An 11942-nucleotide genomic window follows, 5' to 3' on the forward strand; every position below is an offset into this window, starting at 1 on the left:
CCCTGGGACACAGATGTGGACTCTGGAAACCTCTAGGAAACAAGCTTCCTAGCAGTGGACAAACACACTGAGCACTTGTGGGAAATTTGGCACAGACTGACACTCTGAAAAACTGCAAGATGTATGGTGCCAAGCGAATATGGCTGTCTCTGCCCCCCAAGGACATGCATTTCTTGGGAAGCATAGCACCTCTAGGAATCAGGCCTGCTGCACACACAGGTGTATACCCCTGAGGTGCAAACAAGTTCACTGACCACCTCTTGGAAACAAAGTTCTCAAGTGCAGATAGAGACAGAGCAATTCAAAATGCAAGTGACCATGAAGCTTTAAGGCCAGTGGAGAACAACGGAGGGAAATCAGTGGCTAGATAGGGTAGCTGATATAAGTGGTTAGAGCTAGGGCTGTACTTACCTCCACCATTCTTGTAACAGAGGTAAGGGAACCTCCAGACGTTACCAAGGCCAATAATCTCCCCAGCCACGGATAGCACATATTCCAGCTTGTTGTTCCAATGGCCTCGTTCCAGTGTTTGATTCTTCTCTTCTTCCTTCTGCTTTTCCATGCCTGGATGAGCAGGTATCGTCTCTCCATTGCTAACTGCCCCAGGGACTCTGTAATCCATCCCACCTTCAAAGGATTGGTACCATTTTTCAGCATTATGTTTACAAGTCATTCAACAAGTCAGAAATTTATAAGAACATACTGGGTCAAACCAGTGGTTCATTTAACCAAGTATCCTGTCTTCCAACAGTGGCCAATGCCAGATGCTTCAGAGATAATGAACGGAACAGGGCAATTATCAAGTGATCCATCTCCCATCATCCAGGGTTAGCTTCTGGCCATCAGAGACTTAGGGACACCCAGAGCATGGGGTTGCATCCCTGACCATCTTGGCTAATAGCCACTGATGGACCTATCCTCCAGGAACTTATCTAGTCCTTATTTGAACCTAGTTATACTTTTGACCTTCACAGCATCCCCTGGCAATGAGTTCCATGGGTTAACTCTGTGTTGTGTGGAGAAGTACTTCCTTATGTTTGTTTTAAACCTGCTGCTTATTAATTTCATCAAGTGACTCCTAGTTCTTGTGTTATGTCAAGGCTTAAATAAAATTTCCTTAGTCACCTGCTCAGTACCATTCTTAATTTTATAAACCTCTCATCTTATCCCCCCCCCGCCTTAGTCATCTCTTGTCTAAGATGAGCAGTCCTAGTCTTTTTAATCTCTCCTTCTATGCAAGCTGTTCCATACCCCTAATCATTTTTGTTGCCACTCTCTGTGCCTTTTCCCATTCTAATATGTTTTTTGAGATGGGGCAACCAGAATGCATGCAGTATTCATGGTGCGAGCGTACCATGGATTTATATAGTGACATTGTGATATTTTCTGGCTTATTATCTATCCCTTTCCTAATGGTTCCTAACATTGTTATCTTTTCTGACTGCCGTTACACATTGAACAGCTGTTTCACAATGGCTCCAAGAGCTCATCATTTTGTATGTATAGTTGGGATGGTTTTCTCTGCACTTACCTACATTGAATTTCATCTGCCATTTTGTTGGTTTTGTGACTCTTCGCAGTCAGCTTTGGACCTAACTATCTTGAGTAATTCTGTATCGTCTGCAAACTTTCCTACCTCATCATTTACCCTTTTTCCTGATCATTTATGAATGTGTTGAACAGAACTGGTCCCAGTACAGATCCTTGGGGGACCTCGCTATTTACCTCTCTCTCAGGCTAGAGCAGCTGAGGGACATAGACAGACACCCCCCCCCACACTAGTTACTCTTGTATCATTCCTTACAATTCCTGATAGGGTATATTATGTTTTTTTCCAATATACTAAAAGCACCTACGTTAATCCAAAATAAATCCATGAAATTGAAGTTAAGGGGTGCTACCTTCTTTATTATCATTTAAAACTGACTCATTTCAAAACACTCCAGTTCTGAAAGCGCATCCTTTAAATATTACTAATTATTATTCGCTACATATATTAATTACTAATATTATTTGCTATGTATATTACTAATATTATTGGTTATGTATATTAATCTAGCACCCAAAGGCCCCAATCTGGACTGAGGCCACACTGTCCCAGGAGTTGTACAAACGTAGGAGACAAGCCTTAACTAATTTTTTTAAATGTCGAAGATATTTTATCAAGATTTTTATACTCCCCTGTTGTAGTTTATAAGGGTTTTTTCCAGTGAGGAAGCTGATTAACTAAGTCCACAGAGAAGTAATGAAATTAACTATATCCAGTTATGTCACATGCACCAACCACCATCATATGCACAAAGTAAACAAACTGACAGAGGGAAAAGTGATTTTTTTTTTTTTTTTTTTTTTTACTGTCAGGTGAAGCGATCTTACCACTGTTACTTGTAAGAAGAGAAGATACAAGTTTTTCAGACAGAAATGTGATTTTTTTCCACGCTGACAGCGTCCCTTTCGGAGAACAAGAACGATCAGTAAAGTACAGCTTCGATGAGGGCACAGTGTGAGTTTCCTCTGCGACAGCTCTGCCTCTCAAAATAGCTGCCTCTCTCTGCAGAGAGCAGAGTTCTCAGGGATTTAAAGGTCCAGCTTACAGGGGAGGAAAAGGCAGAGCAGTTATGAAATTATGTGTAACATAGGAGGGGCGACAGCTGTGAATTCCTCCCCGGCCAGTGCCCCTGCTCCATTCCCTAAAGCCATTGCCTTACAATGTCTGCTAGGTGAGGCTAGAAACGAATAGCTGTGAGCAGCCCAAAGGCAATGCTTCTATGCTACTCCCTACAGTGACTCCGGCTAGCAGAGGCTGGGACTGCAGTAGCTGTGGATTCCTGCAGAGCTGGTGCTCATACACTATTTAATAAAGTGCTTCTGCAGGTAGGAAAGCTCACAGCTGCTTTAATCCTATTTGCTCACTGTCCTGCAAAGTTCCCTAGAGAAGTCTTTTACTGAGAAAGACTGGGACTGAATTAAGTGCAAATTCCTACAGTGTTTTCAGAATACTGCAGGGACATATTGAATTGGGGTGCAGATTGTACCATGATTTTGCTGCAGCAATTCATGGGATATTTATGCCTATTCATTCCCTACAAGGAGTACTAATGGCAGCAAAACTCAGCAGGACGTATCAGCAGAGGAGGAGGAGGATGGCTGCAGGTACTTAGGTACTGTGCATAAGCAAGGATTGCTGAGAACTATTTGAGCAATGGAAGCACATTCCTGCACACAGCATCTGCCATTGATCTCTCCTGTGTCTCACTGAGGCGACTTGTCAAAGCCCCGTCTAATTCTCCTGTACAGCCATTTCTCACAAAGAGCAGAAAAACAATGGCAACAAATGGTGTTCCCCAAAAATAGCCATAAGAGTGGGGGTTCTACCCCAGCATACTCCAGAAGGTGTGCTTGTGTACATACATGTATGTACACACACACACACAGAGCAGTAATGAACACTCCCAAGCATCTGACAGCAATTCCTCAGAAGAATAAGAAAAACAAATTTTACACACTAGAAAATTATTAAACAAACAGCCAACCACAAGGTAACTAAAGGAGTTTGGGGAAGGAAAGCAGAAGAAAACAGTGAGCCAGTTACCTTAAGGAAGGAGCTGTCAAGGGTCTGGTTGGAGGGAAATGTGAAAGCAGTCGTGAAAGGTACTGGCTATTTAAAGTGTGGAAGAAAAATTCTGCAGTGGTGCAATTCTACACTTTGCCCAACCCACATTCCTTCCCCCACTCCCCCAGGGCTGGACAACAACCTACACATGACTGATTTCATGGCCATTGCAAAAGGGGCTCTCTCCCCAGTCCATGTGAGTGTCTTACTTTCTCCTGATTGGGGGGGGGGGGTTTGAGGGAAACTGGCTCCATGTGTACCTCTACCTTGCTTTGTCGGTCAGTCTCTCACCCTGTCTACTTCTGTCCCTCTGTCTCCCATTGGTTGTTTCTCCCCCTCTCTATCTACTTCTCTTCCTCTTTCCCTCTGTTACTCATTCTGTCTCTCTCTTCCCCCAGTTCAAGGGACAATAAATGAAAAATTCACACATGCCTGTCAAGTCCATACCAGAGGCAAGTTCATGTTCCAGGCTGCATCAGAAACAGGTAAGACCAGAACCTAACTTACAGTGAATTTTCACTGCAGCCTCTCTAACACAGATTTAAGCCTTCCCTTGGAATGCTAGTGATTGAGCACAACACATGGGCAAACCCCAGTGACCTCTCTGCATGGATTTACCTCCCAATGATGGGGGAAAGTGTGGGGCAAATTTTTAAATCTCCATTATGGATTACTACACTGTAATTATTTCACAAGCAGGATATTAAGATGGCAGGAAAAAGAGGCAGGCTCCAATGGTGGGAGTACATTCCACTAACTCTGCCCCACTCCTTTCTCAGGCCAATGAGCTCTTACTTAGGTATGTCTTCCACTAACAGAAGACGTGTGTCATTGGTGTCTTGCAAGAGAGAGAGCAAGGCATAGCTACAGAACTAGTGAACTGCCACAGATCTCACTCTTAATGGGTGAGACATTAGGAAATATCCCAGTGAGAAATACAAGCTAACAATGAAGAGTGTAATAGTTAAGTAATTGGGACAATGATACAGTGGATTAAAAGGGGGCAAAATTATAGGTTGCATCTGCTACAGACCCACCCAGGACAAAAAAAAGATGGATTATGGAAAATTTCCTGGAGGTTCTTGAAACCACTGTATATTGTACTCACAAGGGACTTAGCTACCCAGACATGTATTGGATAATCAGCGTAAATATGCAAAGATGTTCCCAAGTTACAAAGACAACAACTTTATGATCTAGAAAGCAGAGGTCCAGGCAGAAGAGAAGCCAATTGGGAGGAACAATAGAGGACAATTGGGAAGTCCATTGCCAGTCATAACAAATATTCGACTTGAGCCAAGTCAGGTAAGAATGCACAGAATGCAGCAGAATAAAGGAAAGCAAATTTTCAGGAATTAAAGTATTGAATGAGCACAATGCAAGGGCAAGAGGTATTAAAATCCACAAGCATGGAAGAAGGCTGGAGAAGACTAAAACATAACATAATTAAGGTACACCACAGAGTTCTGCTGGGAAAAGAACAAGAAGCAGTCAGTATAGTTCAGGTACTAACTCAATAGATCTGAGGATTAAAAAAATAAGCTCATTGTTGGAAATAGAAGGAAAGAACAAATAAATACATATAGAATCAGTTAAGGCTTATGGGGAAAAGGTGAGTTCAATAACATATTTAAATGAGTTATACCAGCCAAAGAAGTTAATGGGAATGAGAAGGGCTTTGAACCAATATGTTGGGATAAAAAAGGTCTATAAGGAAAAAAAGAGGAAAGAGATGAACTCAAAATGGCTGAGATACAGAACGTTTAAAAATGTCTTCAATAAGAAGAATGAATAAAAGAGGTTCAAACCATCAGAAATATGACTGAAATAACATCATAAAAAGCAGGTAAAGGAATACTGGAAAATACAAACATAGAATAAGTGCGTTTGGACAATATGCGTCCCAGCTTAAGAGACTTATTTAGTTATCAAATTTACCAAGATACTGATACATTTTAAAATAAAGGAAAAGTGGGGAGATACCAGAGGACCAGGAAAAAGCAAATGCGGTACCAATCCACAAAGAAAGGAAAGAGAAGGGATCCTGTAGCTTTGACATACCACCTCTCATTGTGGTATCTCCCAAGATAATCTTGGTTGAACCAGGTTATTATATATAGATTATAGTAGACTGATGTCCAATGGGCACATAGGTGCTGTAGTGACAATTCAGTGGGCAGTGCTCTCCCATCTGAATAACTATTAAACCAATCCCCCATCACGGTATTAGGGGGACTGTGTTACTTGTGATATTGCCTATCAAAGTCTGACCACATATAAATATCCCATAGTACTCTCTGTAGGAGTAAGGGTGTTTGCCCTGATGTCTGAGCAAATTCGGTCTCAAATCATTATTCTTTTTAAATTCCTCCTGTCATTTCAAGTGGACACAGTATCCTCTGCTTCCTGTCATGCAGAATTGTTGTGTGCTTTTAAACAGCTACCCCATTTCATCTCAGAAGTAGCTCATTTCAATGGTGAGTGAAACTGACTACCTTACAGGACTATTGTGAAGCTTAATTATTCAGTGGCTTCTATTCTATACAGGTATTTATACCATAGTATCTGAGCAACTTCCAGAGGTGCATTAAGTGACATGACTAATACCTATCACATGTGGTTCATTCGCTCTCATCCTCTCCCCAGGGGGAGAATTGTGTGCACAGCAGAGAATTTTAGTTCAACAGGGGGGTTGTTTTGGGGGCAAAAAGATGTGGGTTTTTTTATTCTTCTCTACAGTCACAGATCAAGTCTGATCCAAGAGTAGAGCCTAGATACCTGTCTGCCATTCACCTGCTTTAGGCCCAAGACTATTGTCTCCTCTTTATAAACTTCGGTTGGTTTTATTACTCCTCATTCCATTTACCTGAAGGTGTTTACAAAGATTTTCTCTTAAATCTGTTCCATTATTCCATTAGCAATTGAAGTTACATTGATTGTGTGGTAACTGTCAGCATAACAACGAACAATAGCTTGCACATCTATAGTAAGTTTCAGAGTGGGGGGAGTCAAAGTGCTTCATAAACACTAAGGGCTGGGTTTGCAGAAGGGCTGGGCACCCACCACTCAAAGTGAAGTCTATAGGACAAGCATACATGAGCACAGGGCACCCGGCTTGCTAATTGTGTGCAAACAAAGACAGACAGACATCATAACTAGTTTCAGGGAAGTCTCTAGCACGGTGTCACAGGAATCACGGTTAGGTCTGGCCTAATGTCAGAAAAAGGAAATAGTTTATTCATTTGTTTTCTAAAGGACCCATCCATCTCCAGGCATCTAAGGTGCTGTATAAAATTTAAGTATGGGTGAATCAAAGCCAGTTACTCAAATGAAACTGCAAAAGGAAAAGAAACCTTAGAGTTGGTTTCTGGGCAAGGCATAGCAACATGAGTTCCCCTCAGCATCTGCTAGATGAAGTAGGTGCATCCTGTGTGTAGGAGAGTGGGATTTTTCAAAAGTGCCTCAGGAACACAAGTCTCAGCTACTTTCAGCAGCTCTAATGCTCCTTTATCACTCAGACACTTTTGAAAAGTTTAACCTGTGTTGCCTGAAAAGTGGTTGACACACAATCTGTTGTGGGTTAGAAATTCCTGGAATAAAGAAATTGTTCGCTGTATTTTGCACTTGCTCTGTCCTAATTCCAATCTATAATATTTGGACAAGGAGGGTTGCTACTCTCCCATTCCCACCTCTCCTCTGCAGTTCTGTCCCACTAGTTATCAGCGTTTTTCATGTGTTTCAGAATTATATATTCTTGCAGTTGCTGCAGGTGACTTCCCAGATGCCAGGACCAAAATTTGCCATTAAAACTATTTGGGAACTGAAAGCCAGAGTAAGTGTTATCCATTTCCACTTACCTGATAACCAACAGAATACTGGTCATTTCAGTTTTTCAAACTCTGCTAGGCCTTAACTGAATGTGTTTGTAGAAAGAAGTAGTAGAAATGTTGCCTATATGTACAGATGGGCGATAACATACTGACCAATATCCTGCCAGGTTATAGGAACTTGCTTAAAATCAGAAAGGCTAAGACAAAATGAATTATACCTAGACAAGGACATAAAAGGCAAAAAGAAGTAGTTCTATAAATACATTAGGCACAAGCGAAAGATGAAGGAAAGTGTAGGTCCTCTACTTAAGCAGGGAAGGAGAGCCAATAACGGACAACATCAAGACGAGAGATATTTAATGCCTATTTTGCTTTAGTCTTCACTAAAAAGGTTAATTGTGACCAGATGCTTAACACAATTAATATTAACAAGAGGGAAGGAACACAAGCCAGAAAAAGAAAAGAACAAGCTACAGAATATTTATATAAGATAGATGTATTCAAGTCATCAGGGCCTCACAAAATTTACCCTGTGGTACTTAAGGAACTAGCTAAAGCAATCTCAGAACCATACGCAATTATCTTCAAGAACTCAAGGAGAATATGCCAGGTCCCAGAGGAAAAGAGAAGAGCAAACACAATACCTAACTTTTTAAAAAGGAGAACAAAGAGGACCCAGGGAATTATAGACCAATCAGCCTATCTTTAACTGGAAAGATACTGGAACAAATTATTAAACAATCAATTTGTGAGCACCTAGAGGATAACTGAGTGATAAGTAATGGATCTGTCAAGAACAAAGCATGCCAAACCAACCTAATTTCCTCCTTTGACAGGGTTACTGGCCTAGTGAATGGAGGGAAAGAAGTAGACATGATGTATTTTAGTAAGATTTTTGACAGTCCTACATGACATTCTCATAAGCAAACTATGGAAGATGTGATCTACATGAAGTAGCTATAAAGATGGGGGTTGGACTAGATTGGGAGTTGGACAAGATGACCTCCTGAGGTCCCTTCCAATCCTGCTAGTCTATGATTCTATGGATGCACAACTGGTTAAAAACAGTACTCAGAGTAGTTATCCTTGGTTCACCGTCAAACTGGGAGGTCATATCTGTTGGGGTCTCAGGGGTCTCTGTCCTGAGTCCAGTACTATTCAATATTTTCATTAAATTATTTGGATAATGGAGAGGAGAATATTCTTATAAAATTAGCAGACAACTGCAAGCTGGGAGGGACTGCAAGCACTTTTGAGAACAGGAGTAGAATTCAATGCGTCTTTGATGAGTTGATCTGAAATCAATAAAATGAAATTCAATAAAGTCAAGTGCAAAGTATTCCACTTAGGAAGGACAAATCAAATGCACAAATAGAAAATGGGGAATAACTGGCTAGGCAGTCTACCACTGAAAACGATCTGGGGGGTTATAGTGGACCACAAACTGACTATGAGTCAACAACATGATGCAGTTGCGACAAAGGCAAATCTCCATCTGGGCTATATTAACAGTAATGTCATATCTAAGATACAGGAGGTAATTGTCCCAACTCTAGTTGGCACTGGTGAGGTCTCAGATGGAATATTATGTCCAATTTTGGGTACCTGACTTTAAGAAAGATGCAGACAAATTGGAGAGAGCCCAGCGGAGAGCAACAAAAATGATAAAAAGTTTAGAAACCCTGACCTATACAAAAAGGTTAAAAAAACTGGGCATGTTTAGTCTTGAGAAGACTGAAGAGAAACCTGATAACAGTCTTCAAATATGGTAAGGGCTGTTAAAGAGAGGACAGTCATCAATTGTTCTGTGTGTCTAATGAAGGTAGAACAGGAAATAGTGGGTTTAAGCTGCAGCAAGGGAGATTTAGATTAATTATTAGGAAAAACTTTCTAACTAGAAGGGTAAAGTACTGGAACAGGCTTCCAAAGGAGTTTGTGGAATCCCCATCATCGGGAGATTTTAAGAATGGGCTAGACAAAGACACTTGTCAGAGATGGTCTAGGTGTACTTGGTCCTGTCTCAGCTCAGGGGGTTGGACTAGATGATCTCTGGAGATCCCTTCCAATCCTAAATTTCTATGATTCTATGTCAGACTTGAGCCCAACTGATGGAGGAAGCAGCCATAACAAGCATATGTGAGTGATTCCTGCTTGAACCAGGACTAAATGTACAGAAAGGCGTCCTTATTGCTAGCCAAATTTGAGTTTACCATGGCAGAGGCTTAATTGCTCAAGAGCATACAGACCATGTAGAGGCAGTTAATTCTGTATGAGTTACTGGTGTAAAAGCATGGATCAAATGGAAGGAGCCGCCTTCCTTGTGGGCATTTGTCTTTATAATTATGTGAACTACCAGAATTCTGAGCCAAGGAGAAACAGAATTTCCACACTGGCGTGCTGCAAAAACCAGGGGCCTTGCGCTATACTTTTGGTCTGGAGACCATGCTGTGTGTACAGGAAACAAACAGTGATAGCCAGAGCTCACTGGCCAATATGAACACAGACCAGAATGCATCGCAGGGAAATGGCCTATTCTATCCATGGTGAGTACAGAACCAGACAGCCTGCTGCTGAGAATATTCCTGAGGGATCAGGTGATTTCTGTGTGTTCTGAGCTAGGTGAATATATCCCCATTGTCTCCAGTCTGAGCCCAAGATTACAGCCCACTGGTGAGAATATTCTCTATGTGAGTAGTGTGAACTTGAAATCAAAGTTCATGTTGTAGCCAGTGTGGGCACAGAACCAGAGTCAACTGCTGAGAATAGCTGCTCTATCCCATTTGGGAACCAGACCAAGAACACAGTGATCTGTGTGTACATGCTCATGTGAGTGCAGCATCACAACTGGGTTTAAGAAGAGTGCACAAGTGTGTATTGTACATGGGAGAAGCAGTTCATGATAGCGTACATGTGTGAGAAGAGGACTCACCAGAGCTTGCATGTGGGCAGGAAGTAAACAGAGTGCACACACACAATTGTAATACTCTATATTCTATCTTTGCTTTGATTTCCACTTAGTATTGTGTCGATCCCCCACTAGAATACCAGCCTCATCCTCACACCAGCACTTTCACCAGCTCCTCCCTACACCTGCCTTCTCCCTCCATCAGCCAGATAACCCCTGGAGTCCTTGCTAGTCCACTTCTACACAAACTGGTAACCTGAATTAACAAGGCTCCATGGCAAGATGTGTAAGCAGTGTAAGCCTCCCAGTCCTCCTGCGGTCAGACACCTTACCGCATGAACATGGACAGGGCAATGTTTGTACATTTTCCATAAAAGACAATTAACTCCAATAATTAATAGTTAACTATTGATGGTGAACCAGAGAGTATGCCTCACACCAAATGTGGGGATTGTGTGCCATGGAAGGAGGTCACTGTTTGGGGTAAGTGGTGGTAGCACTACAGTGTAAAGGTGGTCCCAGTGCTGGTTAAGAACTGGGCATATGCAAAAATCACCTGATAATTTTTTTTTTTTTTTTAAAGGTAAGAAATGTGACCATCTATTGCAATAGGGACACTCCTCCTTTCTCCTCATGTTCTGTTCATCTACTCTTCTAGACATCAGGATTAAACAAAGGCAAAGACTACAAATGAGAACTGGGCTGTTTACAGTAAGAACTAGAGCACAACCATCAACTGGGTGTTCACCTTCCCACCTGTGAAAGGGAACTGAAGAGTTCTAGGATGACCGTATCTTAAACAGTTGGGTTTCCACCTCTTCTCCTGCTTCTTCCACACAAAGCCTGCAATCTAGTCCCAAAAGACTAACAAAGATGCACAAACAGGGCAGGAAGTAGTGAATTATTTTAAAATGTTTGTTCAGACTCATTTACAGATGCTTGAAAAATGTTCATTGTTAAGTCAGAGGATTTACTGAATGAACAGAAAACTGCCCCAACTACAGCTGTTTAAAACACAGAATTCCCATCCCACCAGAAAATCCAATATTTTGACATTTGTTTTCTTGCTGAAACTAAATAAAAAGTCAAAATATGAAAAGTTTTCATGGAAAGAAACATTCCAACAGTGTGGAAATGTCAAAATGAAAAAAAAATTGGCATTTCAAAATTTGAATTAGAAAGTAAAATGTTTGCAATATCTCCTCAAAAAATTATTTTTATCAAAACATTTTCCTGTAAAAAAATTTTAATTTTGACAAACCCCACTAATTAGTTGTGCAAAATTGTAAGTAAAAATAAAACAAAAAACTTTGACCAATCTGGCACTGAGAAGATGACAACAGGATCCTGGGGCTGCCAGCGGAACACAGGTAGGAGCGCAGTGATCCATGCTTGATGAAGTGTCAGCAGAGATTTCAAAGGGGAGTTACTGAGCTTGGTCTTGTCACATCCATCCCTGTCAGGTTCATCAGAGCTTCAGTGCAACCCCTGCAAACATCAACTTCCAGCTGCTTCTTGTCAGGAACATTTTGTCTCTGCTATTTTGATCTGACATTTGATTCCAGCTCAAGGCACAGAGATGGGAGGAGGGAAT

General features: G+C 41.4%; 1 protein-coding gene and 1 long non-coding RNA gene across 7 annotated transcripts in view; one reads left to right on the top strand and one right to left on the bottom strand.

Moving 5' to 3' along the window:
* Window positions 1–3690, bottom strand: part of LOC101948101 (sodium- and chloride-dependent GABA transporter 2) — a 67164-nt gene extending 63474 nt beyond the window's left edge. Inside the window, exons 1-3 of one of the 6 annotated variants that reach the window (XM_065582187.1) lie at window positions 3593–3671; window positions 2377–2589; window positions 412–627 (exon numbers count right to left, since the gene is read on the bottom strand). In XM_065582187.1, the coding sequence (XP_065438259.1) occupies window positions 412–622 (211 nt within the window). In that variant the 5' untranslated portion in view covers window positions 623–627; window positions 2377–2589; window positions 3593–3671. Of the gene's footprint in view, window positions 1–411; window positions 628–2376; window positions 2590–3592 lie in introns of those variants that run through there. The other 5 variants (XM_065582177.1, XM_065582210.1, XM_065582193.1 and 2 more) reach the window with 5 other exon arrangements.
* Window positions 3691–3703: 13 nt separating this feature from the next.
* On the top strand, window positions 3704–11070 carry LOC135981051 (uncharacterized). Its single transcript, XR_010598030.1, has 3 exons — window positions 3704–3809; window positions 4012–4098; window positions 10932–11070. It is a non-coding gene; the product is annotated as an uncharacterized LOC135981051 (long non-coding RNA).
* Window positions 11071–11942: the final 872 nt, after the last annotated feature.

The sequence above is a fragment of the Chrysemys picta genome, chromosome 1, assembly GCF_011386835.1.
Source record: "Chrysemys picta bellii isolate R12L10 chromosome 1, ASM1138683v2, whole genome shotgun sequence".
In the NCBI taxonomy this organism is placed as follows: domain Eukaryota; kingdom Metazoa; phylum Chordata; order Testudines; family Emydidae; genus Chrysemys; species Chrysemys picta.